The 22464-nt window shown below is 40.4% G+C and overlaps 1 protein-coding gene across 1 annotated transcript in view; it reads right to left on the bottom strand.

The window, feature by feature from the left end:
- The window catches only part of LOC115834816 (PH and SEC7 domain-containing protein 3-like), a 149605-nt gene that overhangs the window by 15782 nt on the left and 111359 nt on the right, over nt 1-22464 (bottom strand). Inside the window, exon 7 of the mRNA XM_030812286.1 lies at nt 11334-11477. Within this exon, the coding sequence (XP_030668146.1) occupies nt 11334-11477 (144 nt within the window). The remainder of the gene's footprint in view (nt 1-11333; nt 11478-22464) is intronic.

Here is a 22464-nt window from a genome sequence, read left to right as displayed (position 1 = left end):
CTATGGAGTTTCCCGGACACGCCCTTCAGAGAGGAAGGAGAACTGAGTGACCATCAGCAGACGCTCCCCACCTCCAGGCCCTGCTATTCCTTTCCTCAGGGCCCAACCAGTTGCCAAGACTAGGAGTAGAAAGCAGGTGCTTTTACCTTTGAATAACAACATTGTCCTCTTTGTGGAGAAGAAGAAGGAGATGTGAGTTGTTAAGAAGAGTATGCAATTCCTGCTGAAAACTAATTTTAAAATACTATGATTTCTCTCATTCTTTACTCTGTTTCTCTAGGTCTCAAAATTCTTTCTTTAAACTCAGTCTGTATAAGTATTCAGCATTTCATCTCTTTTTCAAAACTAAAATCAACATTCTGTAAGTCTACAAAGCTTACTTAGAAAATATCACACGTTTTATTTTCTAGGTGGAACACTCAAGAAATAAATTGTCCGGTTCCAACCCACAAACAGAGCAACCTTACGAAGATCTGCCACCCACAAGGCCTCTGGCTCTGGCTGTTCCCAAAGGTCCCACCCAGCTTGGCCTTGTGATGGTTTTGACTATAGCTGAGTACAAAATTAAAAAAGAAAACACACCCTGATTTGATTAACGGGATTACCGAGTTTGTTGTTCAACAAAATGGAAAAAAGAAATTAGTCTCTGAAACACAAGGATAGGTTAAGCTTCCACTTACCGAAGATAAGTAATCTGGGCTAAAGAAGTACTGCTATCTGGGTAAGAGACTAAATTTTGCCTAAGGATAAAAGTTTGTCACTCATTAAATTTTTCCCTATGTAACTTACATCTTCGAAAACAAAAAAGGTAGCTTGTTATGGCAACATTTTAATATAGGGCATGTGGTTAATCTTTTGGTTTACACTTTGCTTTTTCTTCTGATTGTACTGGAATTCCCCAAAGTCATACCGGGTATCCCTCAGAAGCACATTCCCAGAGTTCTCCATGACAGCTTGTGTGTCACACTCACAGCTCCAAAAGGGCTAATGCCAGTCTTAATGGGACAGGGTCAGTTCTTCCAGGAAATCCTTTGAGGAGTAGCTGAAGGAACTATGATCTAAACTACCTTCCCCAGTGATCTCCTAAGACATTTCATCACCTACGTTTATTTATTCCTTTTAGACCTGAAGTAGTCTATTTATTTATTTTTGAGATGGAGTCTTACTCCGTCGCCCAGGCTATAGTGCAATGGTGCGATCTCGGCTCACTGCAACCTCCACCTCCCAGGTTCACGCAATTCTCCTGCCTCAGCAATTAGCTGGGATTAATAGGTGCCCGCCACCATGCCTGCCTAATATTTTGTATTTTTAGTACAGAAGGGGTTTCGCCATGTTGGCCAGGCTGGTCTGGAACTCCTGACCTCAGATGATCCACCCGTCTCAGCCTCTCAAAGTGCTGGCATTACCAGCGTGAGCCACCATGCCCAGCCTTGAAGTAATTTTAAACTTTCTGAATTTCCAGTTTAAGCGGTCCTTTAAATGGGAAGTACCATAAGTAGTCATCTTACCAGTCCATGTCCAACTTTGAGCTTGTCTTGGTAAAGCGCCTTCCAACCCAAGGAGCCAGTGAGCCACAAGTTATATGTGGCTATGAGACATGCCAAATGGGGCTAGACTGGATTGAGCTATGCTGTAGGTGTAAAACAAACACTAGGTTTTGAAGATTTAATATGGAAAAAAGAATGTAAAATATTTTGGACATACTATGTAAAAATTTTAAAATCTCACTACAATTAATTTCACCTGTTTCATCTATTTATTCATTATATTGAGAATATTTCAGATCTATTATCCTCAGGAAATTTCAAGTACATAATACATTATTATTAAATACAATCACCATGTTGTATATTAGGTCTCCAGAACTTATACATCTTATGACTGTACGTTTGTACCTTTTGATCAACATCTACTTATTTCCCTCCAACCCTTACCTCAACCCCTGGTGACCACCCTTCTACCCTCTGTTTCTTTGTGTTTGAGTTTTTTAGATTCCACATATAAGTTGCACAGGCTATAATTGCTCCATGGTTCGAGGATATGAATCCCAGGGACATATTTGCTGGCTTGTACCTCCAGCTGGAGGTGAGGGAACATGGTGGTTCTGCTGGCTCAAGAGTAGGTATGCCTTTGGTGGGTCATCTGGGCTGTTTCTCTAGACAGGGGCATGAGCTTGCATTAATTCAGCCAGCCTGGGATTAATTTGTCTCATGTACAGGATCTGAGTCCACAGTTGTTCCTGGGCCCTAGCGCTGGGCACCCACCCATGTAAGCATGGTGCAATGACGGTGAAGACCCAAGATTGGTGGCACACAGATGCTACTAACCCTCAGAGCAGGACACACTCTAGCAGTGGATTTGGTTTCAAGGTGGTGCCATATTGCAGCAGCTTACATAAAGAGGGTAAAGTGAGGGATGCACAACTTGTGTTCTTAATTTGAAGCAATGTAGCTGTGTGAATTACAGGCAGCTCCCCAAACTAGGCTCAGGGCTTGCTACGGCTGTGGTATACTCTTGTAGTAAGAACTGCAGGTGTCTTCAGTGGCAATGGAAGCTGGTGGGGATCTTCTGCTTACCTTTTCCCCTCAAGGGGGTAGTCCCTCTTGACTCCAAGCTAATCTCAGCAGGGAACATGAGTTGGCAGAGGCAGGGTGCCCCATCACCCTCACTATGCTGCCTTCCTGGGCTTCTGAACACCACAGGGATCTCACTACTCTCTTGCTGCACTCTAATGCTTTCCCTCTGACATCCTAATTGACTTTTAGTTGTTTTTGTGAGGGGCATAAGTGCCAGGTATGTGTAAGCTATCTTGCAGACATCACTTCTCAACTCCCTTTCTTTCCTGCTTTCAGGATTCTCTGTGTTTAATTTTTGACAGTTTGATTATAATATGTCTTGGTGAATTCCTCTTTGGGTTGAACCTGATTGGAGGTCTTTGAGATTCATGTACCTGGATATTCATATCTTTCTCTAGATTTGGGAAGTATTCAGTTTTAAATAAGTATTCTTTAAATAAGCTTTCTGCCACGTTCCCTCTCTTCCCCTTATTACCTTCTATGATGCAGCAATTAGCTCTCTTGATGGTGTTCCATGAATCCTGTAGATTTCTTTCTTCCTTCCTTTTCAGTCTTTTTCCTTTTCTCCCCCATTTGATTAGATATTTTTAACTGACATGTGTTCAAGTTCTCAGCTTCTTTCTTCTGCATAAGTAAGTCTGCTGTTGACACTTTCTATTGCATTTAAAATGTCATTCAGTATATGCTTCAGCTCCAGAATTTCTGTTTGCGTTGTTAAATAATTTCTCTTAATTGAACTTCTTTTGTTCTTGTATTGTTTTCCTGATTTCATTGAGGAATCAATGAACTCTTGTATTCTTATCTTTGTATTCTGTGGCCTACTGAGCTTTCTTAAAAAAATTATTCTGAATTCTTTTTCAGGCAACTCATAGATGTCCATTTCTTTGAAATTGGTTACTAGAATATTATTGTATTTTTTTTTTAATTTTTACAGGATTGTGTTACTTAACGTCTTGCATTGCTGTTTTTGCATTAGAAGAAGCAGTTATCTTCAGTCTTTACTGTCTTTGGGTGAGAAATACTTTCTCCAAACAGCCAAGCTAGGGATTTTGAGGCTGTCTCAGACCTTTTCTATGGACATGTCTACCCTATACTTCATATTTCAATTAGTGGGTAATTCTTACACTGTACGTGTTCTCTTGATCCTGCAAGGCTGAGTGCTGGGAGCCTCCCATTTGCGTGCCATTGGCCAGTGTCCTCTAATGCTCAAATTTGTGTGCCCTCTCTGAATCCCACCGAGTTGAGCTCAGTGACTGTATGACAGGTAATTTGCACTTGCTATCAGCAGTGCATGCATTGGGAGCTGGCCTGGGGTGGGGATGGGAGTGTGAGGTGCATGGAGCATTTGGAGTGCCTGTGGACCACCTGGGGGAAGGGATCTGTAGGTGAGGCATCCCAAGCAGCTTGGGGAGAACTTTCTGATGGAGGTCTACAGAGCAGTTAGAAGCCTCCATGGCCTCTCTTCCCTGCTTTCAATCTTTCTCAACCACTCAGCTGTGCTGGTTGCCTTAATATTCTGAGTGGGGTAGGAAACAGTTTAGCCTCTTAGGCAGAATCCTGCATGTCTCAGGGAGCCAGACACTCACTCATTGCACTCCCACTTTCCCCAGTGGAAGAAATTGCAGGTCATGGTTGCAGGGCGCTCTCTTGGCAGTGACCTTTCTGCCTTGAGGTAGGGGTGACACAGGTAAAGTGAAACAGTTCTTCTTATACTTATTATTCTGTCTATTCTCATATTTTTTTTTTTTTGAGACAGAGTTTCACTCTTACTGCCCAGGCTAGAGTGCAATGGCACCATCTCGGCTCACCGCAACCCCCACCTCCTCGGTTCAAGTGATTCTCCTGCCTTAGCCTCCCAAGTAGCTGGGATTACAGGCACGTGCCACCACACATGGCTAATTTTGCATTTTTAACAAACATGGGTTTTTTTTGTATTTTTAATTGAGATGGGGTTTCACTATGTTGGCCAGGCTAGTCTTGAACTCCTGACCTCAGGTGATCCACTCACCTCGGCCTCCCAAAGTGCTGGGACTACCAGGCATGAGCCACTGCGCCTGGTCCTATTCTCAGATTTTATAATCTAATGGTGTGCTAAAACTTCTCCACCGGACTCATGGATTCCCACAAATGTACTCTTGTCTGTGGTATACATCTAAATCAATGCTTCTGCAGTGAGATGACAACAGAAAGCTCCCATTCTGCCATCTTGCTGATGTCACCCTATTTACCTGTTTCTTTCAATTTTTAAATGTAGCTGCTAGAAAATTTAAATTCACACCTAAGTGGTTTACATTTATTTCTAATGGAAGGCACTGATGTATATCACCTGACATTCCTGAACTGAAATATTTTTGTTTTATGTTTAACACTCATAGAAATCTTTGTGAAGGTGACATAATCTAAAACAAATTGCTGTTAACGTGTCATTCTCCTAAAAATATAGAGTTGGAAGGGAACTTATCAGCTAATTCACCCAATCCCATCTCATTTCTATAATGAGGAAACTGAGGTTCAGAAAGGACAACGTCATGCCAAATACACCAATGACAAGACTAAAATGGATTCTCAATCTAGTCCTTTTTCTAATTTTATGATTTTATCTCTCAGCTTACTTGTCCTTTTCCTGCAGATAGTACCTTAACCCAATAGAGTGACCCTTATCAGAGCAGGCATTTCAGTAAACGATTGATGAAGGAGGGATTTAAGGACAGGGAGTCTTTTCAAATCACATGATTGGCTGCTTATTCTTCCTTCTCAGGAATGGCCCTAATTCTTTGCAATCATCACTAAAAATGTGGCTCAAAGAATCCTGTTGCTAGGCTCTGCTTCTCTTCAAAAGCAGCTGTTATCATTTAAAGATTAAAATTCAGAGCTCTTAGTCCTCTTTCATTATGTAATACAAAATGCAACTCCGAATGACAAGGCAAGGATCATGTCTGTATTATTAACTGGACTCAGGGTATCAACTGTTGATCTTGCGTCTCTAGCTTTTGACTCATAAATGTAATATAGAATCTCTTTGACTTGCAATAGGGTTACATCCCAGATAAACCCATTCTAAGTTGAAAATATCATAAGTCAAAAATATATTTACACCACCTAACCTATTGAACATCATTAACTTAGCCCAGCCTACCTTAAATGTGCTCAGAACATTTATATTAACTTAGGTGGGCAAAATTATCTAACCCCAAAGCCTGTTTTATATTAAAATATTGAATATCTCACATAATGTACTAAATACTGTACTGAAAGCATACTACCTTTGTACTATCATCAAGTTGAAAAATTATAAGTCAAACCATCTTAAGTCAGGAACCATCTGTACTTAGCATCCCACGAAAAAAAGAAAAGTCTTCAATTTCCCCAAGAATTCTATTAACCTACACTATCTCAGTTCCAGATCCAGATGTATAATCACCTTTGTCATGTCTTCTGTAAAGGAAACAGCATTTGATTCCACGCTAGACTGACTTACTAAGATTGAGACTTTCGCTACTAATCTTCTTTAAATAGTTTAACAGAATTTCCCCCTTGCTTTCACTAGGAAGACCAAGGGAAATAATGGCTATCTTTGCACTTTTATGATCCAGACCACTTGTAGCTTAATAGCTAGAAAATTTTGTTTCAGAGGGTGGGTTTGCCTTGTGACAGTTGGCACTGTATTGAGATAGGCCTCTGCAGTGCTCCTGTGAAAGGAAAAGTGACCTAGCTTATGGCCCCTACTGTGAAAACTGCATCCCCAATGTTGACAAAAATAATCTGAGGAAGAAGGCTAGGATCACAACCAGAAAGTGTTCTCAAAAGGAAATATATCAAACTACCCAACGCTACTTACTATTGCAACAAGACACTCAACAGTGAAACGAAAGGTTTACTATCTGAAATTTACATTATCTGTGCTTCCAGATATGAACGGTTTTGGGCTTCCCTAATGACTCTGAATAGAATGTATTCTTTTATTGCAAATATATCAATTTTGGAAGGAATCATGCTGTTTTAAATGTCACCAAGAATTAGAAATTCAGAAAAAGGTGCATCATGCTTCAAGAATGCCCTAGATTTTTAAGAAAATATTCTGTCCCAAGAAATTCATAAATTTTGTTATAGTGGACATTTGTTGTTTCTAAAATTGAATTTCCTAGCCATGTGGTTGGTGTGGGCCCTAACTGTCTTAAGCCATAAGCATATGCTACTCTGGGTCGCAATTCAGGAGCGGGTATTCAGCTGAATTCGGGCCCATTAAGTCAAGTGACCTTTATTCTAAGTCTTTGGTTTCAGTCATGAGGCAAGTGGACATTCTCTTTTTTCCTGCTGGATTGGAACCTGAAAACACATATACCGGGAAGCATCTTCCTTCCAAGCATGAAGGGACTATTAATTCCAAGCCTATGTTCAAAGATCTAACTAATACTTAATACCTACAAAACTGGATGCAGCCTCTAGTACAGGGTTTGCAAACTCAAAAGCCTTCAGGGACCAGAGCAATGACACTAACTGTAGAAAGTTATCAGATGTGATATATTAATAACAGGGAATGGTGGGAAGGACAAGACCTGTCTTTCCTAAACACATTTCAATTACAATGAAAACAAATACATTATTACATTGGCCAAAGAAAACACGTTGACATTAGGTGGGCTGGCAACATACAATTCACTGGCATTGCATCGGCTGGTTTTCTACCAGGTTTTACAATGACCTGAAAGCCAGCTATTAACCTGACCTTCAGCAATTCCTCTGTAGTAAAGCTCTTGTAGCCCAGTCATGGATTTAATAGGCTTGGGCTGGTGTATCTTTTCCCTCTCCCTGCTCAGGTCCAGCTCAACTTAAGGATTATGTTAACATCCGTAATCATCCTAAATGTTGCATCTATAACATCTTAAATGTTGCAGGGAAAATATCTTGAAATAAACTGCATCATCTCCTTCTAGTTGCTGTTGTTTTTAAAGCTGAAGAAACATAAAACCAAAACATTAGGGACAACTGCATTGCTGTCAAGGGAATTTCTTTAATGGTGCTGTATCTTAAGGGGCCCAGGTGTTTTCTAGAACGGCTCAACCAACTATGCTTTGTTTGGAGCCTTGTAAATTTTTACATTGACACATCTGCCCCGGAACTTGATCTGTTTCCCGATATACCAGAAGCATAGGGATCAATTAAATATTTTTAAGTAAAATGGCAATGGAATAAAACAGAAAAAAGCTAATTTATAATGAAATGTGGCTATTTCTGATATTTACTTCTTGAAATTGGGAAATGATGGTGAGTTTCTCAATGTAGACTTGCCATGCTTAAAGGCTCTTTTAGAAGTAAGATTAGATTCCAAACCACAGCTTGGAGGTTACCAATTCAATAGAAAACAAAACATCCCTTCCCTTAGAGTTAAGCCAATGAAGAGAGCCCATTCTGAGTAAAGTTTGCTACTTTAAGTAAAAGTGAATCTTTTTTCTAACAGGCTAAGATGGAAGTTTCCTTGCTCTCTGTAAATTTTTTTTAAACCCTGAACCTATGTATTTACCAGAATTTCTGATTATTTACTGTCAGTCAGAGTTTGGACAGTTTCTAAGGCATAGAAATAGAGGTAAATTTGGCTCACCATGAAGCACTGTTTGTATTCAAAGCAACCTGGGATTTAAACAACTGGAATGCATAAAATTAGCAACACTCCTGGTGTTATTACTAACAGCTTAATATTCTGCCAAAACAAAAGTATTTTTCCTTACCAAGGACTTGTGAAAATTGTAAGAATTGCTTTGAAACCAAGGGAGGCCCTGTTGAGGAGGACCCACCAAAGGAGGAGGTGACAGCGCCCACTCATGCCTGTGATCTTCCCTGGTGATTAAAGCTCCCCTTCCTGTCACTGCCCATCTGCGGGCTCCCACTGAACTGCAGACACTGCTGTCTGCTCTCACCTGCGTGAGAACAGTCACCAGGTTTGTTTTCATGGGAGCTTCTGGTCCTGTTAAAATAATGAATACTAAGGTTTCCCAGAGAATTACTTCCTCTGATGTTATATTTTATATACAATAATAAAATTTCACGCATGTTGTCAACAAACGTGCATCAATTAGTCAGTGTTCCAGAAGGTGGGAAAAATGGTCAATGACTCTTATATCTGCTATTCAGGGAATGAAGCGGCCTGTTTGGGGAATGCTGCTTATGAAGCAAAGGATGCTGTGCAAAGACTCTCTGCAAGCACTCACAAGAGACAAATTCTGGTGGCTACAATAATAGCAAAGTGGACTTAATATGACATATGACTTCAACGTTAATTTAAATTACTGAAAAACAATTGTTCACTTTTTAAAAAGCACTACTTATACAAAACCCCTTTTAGATGGCAGCTGAAATTTTCCCTCTTTCATGTCATAAATATCAGCCGTACCAAGTCAGGTATCCTCGCGCCTTTCTGATAGACACAGGTGAAGGAGCTTGACAGACAAGCCAGCCTGCTTGACATATTAGCATATGGCTCTGATTTTAATGAGCCCTGGAACGCAGTCTGCAAGCTCTCTGAGGTGACGATTTGATGAAAGCAAGACTTAATCACTGCAAAGCTTGGTCTAACTTCATGTCAGGGATTGAAAATGCTGGCTCTTGGTGGGTTACATTTTCAGAAAAGAGGTAGCGCTGTAGACTCAAAAGTAGGGAGGGCTCCTAGCAATGGCAACCTTTCCAAGGCCTTCCAGCCACCCCCGACCTCCTGGGGACAGGCTCTTCCCCCTTCGGCATCAAGGGCTCCAGCAAGGTGCTGAGTGCTGGAAGCAGGGACTGAGGTGCTGGGAAATTTAATTAGCCTGTGTGAAACAAAACAGGCCTATGGCTTAAAGCCACTTCAGAAGTGTGAAGAATAATGATTGCTTTTTGAGAACTCCCATTTCCCAAGAATGAACAAGCCTGGGGAAAGATGAGCTGCTTAGTTTTTTGTTGTTGGTTTAGTTTTATTTTTTATTTTATTTTTTCAAGTATTTTGCTGGTAAGGCTTCTGCAGTTTTTGCTAAGAAACGTTTACCTTTACCAAAATGAATATTTCTCCTAGTAGAGTTCTCTGCCCAGGGCAAGGATTTGCTTGACCATGAAGAAAACTAGTACATGGAACTATAGTGGAAGTGCCATTTTTTTAATCAAATGCTACATTTGATAACAGAAATAACTCAGAGCCTTTTTAAGGCTTCTATGAAATGGTATCCAATTCAGGAAGCACACATAGAGCAAGGGCTGGAAATGAACTTAGGCTCATAGTTTTGGTAGGGGGAGGTATTATGGAATCCACTACAGGTACAAAGCCAGATGAAAATAACTTCAGCTTAAAAAAATTGTGCCAAGTACTGAAACAGATGAATCCCGGCTAGTATATCCAGATCAGGTTTTTCATAGGAGGAATTTGGGCTGTACCTCAAAAGACGAACAGGACTTTCAGAAATGAAGATGATGGGAAGAGCATCTGAGAGAGAAGAAAGTAAGCGAACAAAGGTATAAATGTGTGTTTGGGGAGAGTAGGCAGAAATGTGACTACCGTAGGGACGCCGGTGTGGGAAAGACGGAGGTTGTGGAAACATGGAGACGCCAAATCCTCTCCAATGAAAGAACTGAGACTTTCTTCAGGAGGTAATTGGGCGAGGGGAATGGGGGAAGCCATAGGCAGCTGCTGAGCAGAGGAATGCCGTCATCTGGGTTGAACCTCACAAAAACAACCGGCCAAAGGATTTAGGATGAACGGAAGGAGAGCGGAGTGAGAGAGGAGAAAGCCAGGGCTCAGCAGAGGAAGTAGTTATAAAGCAACGCAAGGAAGGGACAGGTGTGAGATGCCGCAGAGACTGATGGCTAGGATGTGGACACTTAGAAGATTTTAAATTTCAAGCCTGAGGAGGAAATCAGATGAGATGAAAACGAAGGAGAGGAACAATGAGAAGTAAAAGGGGCCAGAGCTACAGTGAACAAGAACAGCTAAAGGCAGATTCAGCACACCCAAGAGAAAAAAAATAAAAAAAAAGGTCAAATTAGTCAAAATAATTAATTCTTTTTATTTTGTATTGCATGCTACCTACTTTTTTTTTTTTTTTTTTTTTTTTTTTTTTTTAAAGACACTTTAAATGTCTGAAGGTAGAGGCTAAGGGAGTCTAACCCTGACATTAATTTGGAAGAAAACTGAGCCACAGAAATATTTGGAAATATATTGTTTTCAATTTGTGTTTAAATTTTACACTTGCCCATGCCCATTCTTTTTAATAAGCACACTCACTGTATAGATGGATATGCCACAACTTAATTTATCAACCCCCTTCTGAAGGGCAGCAGACGGCAAGAAGAAAAATGCATGGTGTCGCTGAATAGCAAGAATGTGCAGGGAAAAGCTGATGCCTCACATCACTCTGGGGCTCATTTCCTCCCTTGTGCTTTTTTTGACTCCAATTCTGCCGGAAGAGACACAGGGATACAGAAAGCAGCTGTCTACCCTGGTGTGTCCCTCTACTGTTCTTTTTCTTCCCCTCACAGCGGGCGCACACTATTCCAACCAGGCAGGCTATTTGCTTTTAAGTGTATAAACTGGCAGGTTACTCTTTGATGTTTGTTTGGCACTTAAACAGAATCACAAACAAGAGGGGCCACCTTGACCCTGCCAGGAGCTCCCAAATTAGAGCCAGGGGCAAGACACGCCTCTCTCAGTGACACTGCAAAGAAAGACACCGCCTCATGGACAGATCATAAGAAAACTCAGAAATCAGCATTTACTAACATTTGGCTGCAACACACCTCAAACTCCAGATAGTGGTCTTTCAGTTTGTACTCATCGACGTCCTTGGCTTTGACCTTCTTGTCGGGGGGATAGGAGCGGTGCTCGGCCAGCTCGGTGGTGATCTGCTTCAGCTTGCTTTCATGTGACTTCAGTTGCTCCTCCTGCAGGAAATCGTGATGCCATTTAGCGTTCAGAAAAACAAGTCAAAAACAAAGCACAGCATACTTTAAAAAATCCCTTGTGCTGAATGACTTTAATTCGCTAAAACAGCCCAATGTGCCTCTGCTGCCACATCCTTCCAGGTTTCTCACACCAGTGTCCACATATTTCATATATTCCTTCCCAGGATGGCAATCAAGGCCAATCTCTTCAGCTAGGTCCCTTGTCATAAAACCAAATGGCTTCAGAGCTCTTTTTCAGGTGTAACTGCCACTGAATTGGGACCAGGCCTTAAGAGATGCCCTGACAGGCACGTCATCAGCTGAACAGTTAAGCAGCTAGCATGGAAGCTGCACACCTTGGCTTCCCCATTTCATGCCCACTCAGCAATGCTGCCAGCGTTTCCATCCATCACAATGAATGAACTGTCTATGTGCATATTTCTTTTCCTTTTTGAAAGAAGCAGAGCTACGAAGAAATATTTATTCTCTGAAGCTTATCAGATGATATTCTAAAAAATGCAGCTATCTCACTTTTTTCTCTCCAAAGCAGCAGAGTTCTTAGTTCCTTCAACTTTATTGACCCAAAGCAGCCCGTCAATTAAAATGTATCTACCTATTTAGCAATTACTGCCTTAGTAGCATTATTATAGGTACCATGTACCAATGCAATATGGTTGATCCTACGTCAGAGGATTTCCATTCTAAGGGTACCATTTATATCACCTTAGCAATAGGCTACCCAAAAAGATATGTTACTGAAACTTCTGCCAGCATTTTAAAAACATTCTTGGAATTCTCTTGCATTCCTGAAAATGTATGACTCCTTACTGTTCTAGTTTCACATGCAAATTATCCAAATTTCACACATACAATAAGATAAATGGGTGAAGGCAAATGAAACAGATCTGATAAAATTAGGTGATAAATGTATTTTATATAACACCAACGTAATTGCAGAACACAAAAATCCTGTAGAATGAGGGGAATAATTTTTTACAAAACCAGAAAATGAGTAACTATGGACACTAAATTATGATTATATAACATCATTGTAAATTAGAAAAAAAGGTGTCCAGAAATTATGAGCATCACATATAATATCTTAGGGACTTTTGTAATAATGTACATCTTAAAAGCCAAAGAACAAAAACAAAATCCAAGTCAAAAACCATCAAAATAGAAGAAAACAATGGCAAGTAAAAAGCAGAGTACACGAATGGAAAAATGAACAAGAAAGGTAGCATGAACACGTGGAGTTATCTAAAAGTGACAAGATTCATTTCTAAATGCCAACTATAACAAAACAAAATGAAACACTCGAAGAAGTCCCAGAAAAGGAGGAAGCAGAAAAGAAACCTATTTTGAGATTTTAGAAAGGAGTCTACATCTCCAAACCTATTATTTGTATACTGATAATGCTGAATGTCAAAAATGCTTCAGGTAGCTTTTATTTACAAGTTCTTACTCATTTATTACTTTCAGCCAAGGAGACTATCAACTATGTTATGGATTGAATGTGTCCACTCAAAATTAACCTTCAGTGTAGCTGTACTTGAAAATGGGGTCCCTAAAGAAGTAATAATGGTTAAATGAGGTCATAACAGTGGGGCACATATCCAATAGGACTAGTGCCCTTATAAGAGGAGACATTGTGTGCAAGCACCAAGGGAAGGCCATGGTGGCCATCCACAGCACTAGGGGAGAGCCCTCATCAGACACCAACTCTGCTGGCACCTTGATCTTGGATTTCCCGTCTCCAGAACTGTGAGAAAATAGATGTCTGCTATGAAAGCCACCCAATCTATAGTGTTTTGTTATGGCAGCCTGAGCTAAGACAAACTATATCAATAGTTTTTATTTCTTTCAAAGTTGTTTTCCCTTGTGTATTTACTGCAATATGTAAATTACCTAATAGACTTCTTGACAAACCATATTTAGTGACTAGGCCACTTCAAAAAATAAAAGCATGATGTATTTTCCTTCTTTTCTAAAAAAAGTTTTAAATATATAAAAAGTCATATTGAATGATACATGAAAAACACTCATGAATCTAACATATGAATTTAAGAAATAAAATATAAATAAATTGAAACTCCCTGCACATGTAAGTGCTCATCTCATTCCTGTTCAGTGTTATCCATATATAAAGATATGTAACGATAAAAATACAGAAGTGTAGCCAGGTGCGTGGTGGCTCATGCCTGTAATCCCAGCATTTTGGGAGCCTGAGGCATGTGGATCACAAGGTCAGGAGTTCGAGACCAGCCTCACTAACATGGTGAAACCCCATCTCTACTAAAAATAAAAAATTAGCCAGGCGTGGTAGCACGTGCCTGTAATCTCAGCTACTCAGGAGGCTGAGGCAGGAGAATCACTTGAACCTGGGAGGTGGAGGTTCCAGTGAGCCGAGGTTACCCCACTGCACTCCAGCCTGGGTGACAGATCAAGACTCCATCTCAAAAAAACAAAACAAAACAAAACCAGAAGTATACTCTCTAGGTTTTATACTTTACATAAAAACTAACTAAAGCCTTTCTTTTGTAACTTTTTTTTCACTCAACATGTTTTTAAGATTTATCTACATGTATGCTCTAGTTCTTGTCTTTTAATCATTGCATACTACCCCATTGCAGGACACATTACAATTTTGTTTAAGGATATTTATCTTGTTTTCAGGTTTCCTGTTGTGGGATTTTTTTTCACTGTTATAAAGGATGTTGCAACAGACATTCTTACACATGTCTCCTAGGGAATCTGAGCAAGAGTTTTTCTATAGTGTGTCACCAAGTGTTGGCATTTCTGGGTTTTAGAATATGCACATCTTTAAGATGACTGTTTTCTAAAGTGTTTTTATCTGTTTACATTTCCACAGCAGGTCTGAAAGTTCTCTTTGTTTTACGTCCTTGTCAAAATGTGATGTTATTATACTTGTAAATTTTTGCTAATTTCATAGGTAAGAAATGATAAGCCACTGTGATCTGAATTCACATTTCCCTGAATATGAATGCGGATGAGATTTTGTTCATAGGTTTACTGGGTTTCCCCTTCTGTGGATTACTGGACCCATTTTTGTACTGGGTTGTTTGCCTTTTAAAAAATAGATTTGTACCAGTATAGTTATTTATAATATATGTTAAGAAATCAAACTCTTTATATTTTTGGTTAGGAAATAATTAGAATCCAATAATAGAATCCAGTTTATTTAAGAAAAAATAGGATTTTAGGTAATTTGGTAAAAGAATTTACAAACTTCTTTTTTTTTTACTTTGGATCTATGCAAATATGCTTTTAGATGTTTGCTTCTTCTAAAAGCTTTAGAGTTAGGCTTTCCAATCTTGAATATTCAAATGTCTCTTTTTCTGTTGAATAAATCCCAATTTCTACTTATTTTAATGAGGAATACAGGCTAGAATGACAATATGCACAACATCTTATGTTTTTCACTTTCCTCCCAATACCAGGGCTTGCTAGGGTTTGTTCATTGTTACCAAGCTATGTTTCATAAATCTGTTTCTACAGGAGCATAAAGGGCTAGTCATTTAGGCTATATTTTTATGAAGGAACTAATCGAAGAAGTGCTGATGTTCAATGAGAAATGCTTCACTACTATTTCACTGCCTTCATAGGACAGGAGTCAATAAAGTAAACTCAAAATAAATCATTTTAAAATCACATCTCCTTAAATCTGTCCATTTTGAACAGTGAAATAAAAATGCCAAATGGCTCTTATGGACACAGCTTGACCAAGCACATCATTCCAGTGTTAGAATCCCATGGTAAGAAAGATACAGATTTTCCACACACACACACACACACACACACACACACACACACACCCCAACAACAACAAAAAACTAAGAACAAAAAAAACAACAACAGCAACAATAACAAAAAACAATGGTAAAAAACAATGGGGGAGAGAGGTTGCAGCCACGGAGATGTCACATTCTCAGACTCAGGACAACTACATTTGTAACAGACATGATGAAGAAAGACAAAGTAGGAATTTGCATTTTTATCCCCCCCTCTCTTTTGTCTTTGCTTTTACAATTCTTTAGGGATACATTCATACTGTTTTAACAAGACAATACTAGCAAAGCAGATTTCAGAGATGGCAGAAAAATATCACATTTGACAAAGAAAAGGCATGGAGATAGAAAATAGCACAAACTCATAAAATTGTTTTAAGTTAGGAAGTGATAATTTTTAAAAAATGAAATTGAAAATCCTAGATACAAGAAAAGTTGTCGTGGTTATATGTCAACAGATTTAAATCAGTAACACCTTTCATAATATATACAACAACATTTTATCTAAAAGGCAAGTTTTCAAAGTCACTTAGCATTTCATTTACTCATATTAGGGATTAATACCCAAAGTATATAACGAACTCAAACAATACAATAGCAAGAAAACAAAGCAATTAAGAAACTGGCAAAGGACTTCGCGACGGTTTCATTGTACCCCTTCAAACTTCATATTGAAACTTAATCCTCATTGTGTAGTATTAAGAGATGGTGCCTTTTGGAAAGTGACTGAGTCCCTTATGAAGGGATAAGTGTCTTATAAAAGTGCTGGAGGGATATAGGTTAGACCCTTTTTTGCCCCTCTGTCTTCTGTCATGTGAGGATACAACATTTGTCCTCACAAATGCTGTCAGGAAAATTTGGAAAACTGTAAGAAGTCTCCTCAAAAAACTAAAAATGGAATTACCAAATAATCTAGCAATCCCACTGCTGAGTATGTAGCCAAAGAAATGAAATCAGTGTCTCAAAAAGATGTGGCATTCTCATGGTGAGACCATGCCGTATCTTCTTCAAGAACAGGGAGAAGCTCTTGGCTCCAGCATTATTCACAATAGCTAAGATCCAGAAGAGACTAAGTGTCCTTTGAAAAATGGAGAAGGAAAATGTGATATATATACACAATGGAATATAATTTATTCACCCTTAAAAAAGAGGAAATTCTGGCTGGGCACGGTGGCTCACGCTTGTAATCCCAGCACTCTGGGAGGCCGAGGCGGGCGGATCACGAGGTCAGGAGATAACAGACCACGGTGAAACCCTGTCTCTACTAAAAATACAAAAAAAAAAAAATTAGCCGGGCATGGTGGCGGGCGCCTGTAGTCCCAGCTACTCGGAGAGGCTGAGACAGGAGAATGGCGTGAACCCGGGAGGCAGAGCTTGCAGTGAGCCAAGATGGCGCCACTGCACTCCAGCCTGGGCGACAGAGCGAGACTCCGTCTCAAAAAAAAAAAAAAAAAAAAAAAAAAAAAAGAGGAAATTCTGTCATTTGCGACAACATGGACAAACCTGGAGGACATTTTGCTAACTGAAGTAAGCCCAGCACAGAAAGACAGATATTGGATGATCTCATATATGGAATCTAAAACAATTGAACTCATAGAAATAAGGGGAATGGTGGTTACCAGAGGCTGGGGGCGAGGGACTGGGGAGATGCTGGTCAAACGACGAAAAACACCAGACAAGAGGAATAAGTTCTGTTGTGTATCATGATGGCTAGAGTTAATAATAATGCACTGTATATTTCAAACTTGCTCGAAGAGTAGAATTTAAGTGTTCTAACCATAAAAAATTGATATAGCAAAACATCACAATTATACCTGGAAACATATATAATTATTATATGGTCAATTAAAATTGTTAAAAAATATTTAATTTTCTTTCCTATTTACATAGTACTTAGATTTTGAGAAAAATTTCATAATTTCCTTTAAAATATTAAGCTCTAATTTCATCTCTATGAAAACAGTATTGCTTAACTGATGAGGCAATGGGAACAGGCAACTTGGCTGTTGAAGGTCTTGCAGTGTGAGTCAAGGGCTGACCTGGAGTTACAGTCCTTCTCCCCCGATGCAAAGCCCAGGACCAAGGGCCAGAAATCAGCTTTTTATCTTTTTATACCAAGTATAAGATTTACATAGTACTTATCAAGGAGAGAAGGATGAGAGAGAAGCTGTGAAAACTTAAAGGAAACAATAAAATAGAAATGCACATGGCTCCAACAGGGAAAGGAGGAAGAATGAGAGAGAAGGCAGAGAGAATGGGAGAACGGAAAACACATTTATCCGTCCGCGAACCTCACCGAGCGCCCACTACAGTAGGCACTGTGCTGGGTGCTGGGAATAAGAAAAGGGAACAGCCACAGTGGCCGCCACCAGTTTTTTCCTCCAAGCTGTGGGATACAGAATCCTAGATGTTCTAACGTGGAAGAGAACCTGGCCACTGTCCTTTCTACCCTCTTTGTCCTAGAGAAGATGGAGATCCACAGAGTTCAAGTAATTGCTCCAGTTCAGACCAAAGGACAGAGTGGCAGAAACCACATTCTCCCAGCTTCTATCATGAAGTCACCTCGGAACAGCCTTCTGAAATCCAAAGGGCTGCCAACAACATAGCTTCAGCACATTCTCTTACTTGACAGATCAATCCTAAGCTCAGCTTTCAGAGCTCTTGGTGGACTCCACTGCTGCCGGGTCTCCTCTGCTATAGCTCTTAAACGTGCAGGCTGGCCTCAGGGTTACTCACCTTGCTCCAAATTCCACTCAAAACCTGTGTTACATGCTGGGCATGGTGTCCAATGGCACCACTACACCCCAGCCTGGGTGACAGAGAGACACTTTGTCTCAAAAAAAAAAAAAAGATATTTAGGAGGTAGAAGTGACAGGACTTTATGACAGAAACTGTGGAAATGGGCGGGTGGGGGCACAGGGAAGGAAGCAACTACAAGAATGACCTCCACCCCTGAAATCCCACAGCCCCTAAGGTCAGCTCCACTCACCTGGCTCTGAGCACCACTGCCTTGTGGTCAGACCACAGGACAAAAGGAGGGGTGATGGTTACTTCAGGGAGAGAATCGGGCATAGGACTGCTTTGCTTCTGATCAGTATCCATCTTAAGTCTGACCAAAAAAGTATTTAGTACCCATGGATTCAAACTTTTATATGAGAATGGTTGGAATTCCAAGAAAACAGACCTAGATACCAGGAATGAAGATGTCCTGGGGCACCATTCTCTGAAGAAGCAAGGAAAGACCTAGGGTAGGCAGACGTTCCTACAGTGTAGGGTCTAAGTGGGATCCTGAGCCACCTGGTGGCTTGGAGTGGACGAGAAACACACATGTGTCCCTGGGCCCCAGCCTGAACCTGAATGACCTGGTGGGGCTGGGAAATGTGCATTTTATGCAAGTCTCCACACAGCTGTTGTGCATACTGAAGTTTGAAATGACTTCTTTGGTAGGCAGAAAGGGAGGTTGTGAGCAGATTGTGAACAGGGCCGGCCATGCAGTTCTGTGTTTGGAGAGCTACACCAGAAGGAGAAGCAAAACTTGTATTTTCAAACAAGTCTTTCCACCCCTAATAGAAGAAAAATGTGCTCTGGCAACACTGTCATGAAAAACAAAGAAGGCGACTCCTCCTACACAGTAGAGTTGTTCAGAAAGTACCACGCTGCACTAGCAATAATCAATTTTAATGATTAAGGCTAATGTGTTTTGCATAAAAGACAAGAATAAATTAAAGCAAAGTCCACAAATGACAGGGTGACAAACACTGTGTCTTGAAAAAGCACCAAACAATCTTTTAATTGAACGTCTAATTTTTCCCCACACTGTTTATCTTTCTTTATCAATGTTTCCAGCAAGGCACTCACGTTTTTATACCTGTATTTTGTAAAGTAAAATTAACCAAACAATTGTGGCACTTAGGGGAGTCAGAGCCAGGTTGTGGGGGCAGGGGGTAATGGGAAAAAAAAGATAGCTTCAGATCCACTGGCTAAAGCAGCGGTTCTCAATAGGAGTGGGTTGGATTTTGACCCTAGAAGATATTTGGCAACGTCTGGAGACATTTTTGGTTGTTAGAACTAGGGGGTTCCTATTGGCATCTAGTGGGTAGAAGCTGGAGATATGGCTAAACATCCTACAATTCATAGAGCCCCTCACAACAAAGAATTATCCACACCAAAACGTGAATGCTGCTGTGGTCGAATATGCCTGGGTTAAAGGATGAGAGCTAGCCTTTGAGGTACTGGAGGAATCCTAGGGGCAGCCAGACATCTTCCAGGATTTGCTGGCGGTACACTATGACTCCAGTATAGATATCCCCAAGAGCCTCAGGTGCTACTCCAAATACACGCTTAATTTTACATATGTGTTTCTCAAAGCTAAAAATCTTATCTTTAGAAACAAACATTATGACTCGGCAAAGAAATAATACAGAGCTGTTGATAGAAAAATCCTTGCTGGGCAGGGTGGCTCACGCCTGTAATTCCAGCACTTTGGGAGGCCGAGGTGGGCGGATTGCTTGAGGCCAGGAGTTCGAGACCATCATTGCTAACACGGTGAAACTCTATCTCTACTAAAAATACAAAAAATTAGCCAGGTATGGTGGCGGGCGCCTGTAATCCCAGCTACTTGGAGAGGCTGAGGCAGGAGAATGGCGTGAACCAGGGAGGCGGGGATTGCAGTGAGCCAAGATCGAGCCACTGCACTCCAGCCTGGGCGATAGAGCCAGACTCCATCTCAAAAAAAAAAGAAAAATCCTTAAAAACATTCTAGAACCATCTCATTTTTCTAGACGGAAAGCTGAGGCCCACAAAGCAAATGCTGGGTGATGCAATTCAGTGGGGTGGTGGGGTCGGGGTGGTGGAGATCATCTCATTTCTTTCCAGATAAATTAAATTCCTGAAATGATATGGTTACCTTGTCTTACATGATACTGGAGGATATTTCTTTTTGGTTATTACCTTCTTATTTAAAATCTTCAATCCCTAACTGTGATTATACTACATATACATTTTTTTTGCATCTCTGTGGATTTATGTCCAAAATGAAGGAAAACATTTTAAAAAATTATGCATTCTATTTTTGGTTCCAGCGTAAGTCATCCGTTTGAAATAAGAGTGCCTACCATGATAAATGTGTTTGCTTGCCTGTTCTGGCGAAAACACGCAAACAGATGAACACATTCATTTTCATGTGCATATCACTTACTAGTATACAGTCCCTAAAGAGGAAAGCAGTACATTTTTTAAAGTATAAAGTAAACAGAACTGTAGATTTTAGTGAGGGAAAATCAAGGAAACACTCATATGTTGCTCTAAGTTACATACACCTTCCACGAATGACATGCTTATTAACCGCCCTCTTTAGTTCAACTCACCTTCTCCCCTGGATCTTTTATAGAACTGAATGTGAGAAAGACCCAATCTACTGAAAAAGAACAATGGGAAAGTCCATCGTCAAATTAACAGACCAAAACTCAATTTTGGAAGGTTTTTCTTTGCTTCTAGTTACTCGATTTTTTCCCTCCCCTTATATCGTGTAATGTGATTTACCTTTTATGCGATATACTCTTTATGTGGTATGCTGTTTAAGTATGCATATTTAAAGCAGAGAAATGCATTTGCTTTAAGAGTTCATATTTTAGTTGGATAGATGGAGATGTCTGCCAACATATCTTCTGGTCATCAATAAGAGCATTCCTTTTCTTTTAAAGTTGTAGTGTACTTGTTACCCTTAAAAATTAAATGAAATTGTGTCCTGCAGGAACTGTACAGTAATAGTAATGCTTATAAGTAAGCATTCAATAAATGTTAATGATAACTATGAATTAAAAACAGAAGAATCTTTCCTGAAACCACAGATTCCTCCTTCTTACTACTAGTCTTTCTGTTTTTATAACTATGGCAAGACTTGAGCACATTCCCCCCCTCCACTTCCTTATTACCTTCCATTCCTTCCCCCATCAAAGAAGGCCAATGTGGTTTGTCTTCCCATGACTCCACCAAAACTGTTCTTGCTAAGGTTATCCAGTGATATAGTTTGGATGCTTGTTTCCTCCAAATCTCATGCTGAAATCTGATCCCCAATGTTGGAGATGGGACCTGGTAAGAGGTGTTTGGGTTACGGGAGTAGATCCCTCATGAATGGCTTGATGCCACCCTTATGATAATGAGGTAGTTCTTGCTTTCTTAGTTCAAGTGAAAGTCGGTTGTTAAAAAGAGGCTGGCACTTTCCCTTCCTCTCTTTCTTGCCATGTGACACATCTGTTTCCCTTTCCCCTTCTATCATTATTTGATGCTTCCGGAGATTCTTACCAGAAGCAGATGCTGATGCCATGCTTCCTGTACAGCCTGCAGAACCGTGAGCCAAATAAACCTCTCTTCTTTACAAATGACCCAGGCTCTAGTAGTCCTTTATAGAAACACAAAATGGACTAAGACACCCAATGACCTCCCAGCCACTAAATATGACATTTTTTAATCTAAATTTTCCCAGAACGTTTTCCCCCTTTTCTTGGCATGACATTCTCCCTGTTTGTATTAAACCTAAGCAACTTTTTGGAAAATTGCTTATCAAGTGCCTTAGTCTGCTTTGGAGCTCTGGCCACTGCAGCAATTGGAGATACAAAGAAAAAAATGATCCAAGAAAGGAGTCTAAGAAGCAAGGGGGGAAATCAAGAGACAGTGAGGTGAGACTCCATAAGCAGGTCAGACACCACAGTCCCCAGCTGTCCAAGTCACAATGACAGCCTGTTTCCTCTATTTCCATGAGCCACCAGAACTGTCCATTCCACACTTTCAAGGTCTGTCAAGCACTTTCACTACGATCCATTTTTTCTACAGCTACCTTGGTTATCTGTCCTCTGGATTACTGAAAATTCCTTTAAAATGGGCCTTTCTAAGGCCGGGCACAGTGACTCACGCTTGTAATCCCAGCACTTTGGGAGGCTGAGGCGGGCGGATCACGAGGTCAGGAGATCGAGACCATGGTGAAACCCCGTCTCTACTAAAAATACAAAAAATTAGCCGGGCGTGGTGGTGGGCGCCTGTAGTCCCAGCTCTCGGAGAGGCTGAGGCAGTAGAATGGCATGAACCCGGGAGGTGGAGGTTGCAGTGAGCCGAGACTGCCCACTGCACTCCAGCCTGGGCGACAGAGCAGACTCCGCCTCAAAAAAAAAAAAAAAAATGAG

This window comes from Nomascus leucogenys, chromosome 4, assembly GCF_006542625.1.
Source record: "Nomascus leucogenys isolate Asia chromosome 4, Asia_NLE_v1, whole genome shotgun sequence".
Lineage (NCBI taxonomy): Eukaryota > Metazoa > Chordata > Mammalia > Primates > Hylobatidae > Nomascus > Nomascus leucogenys.
Note: the sequence above shows the minus strand (reverse complement) of the source record. Positions and strands in the feature narration are given on the sequence as shown.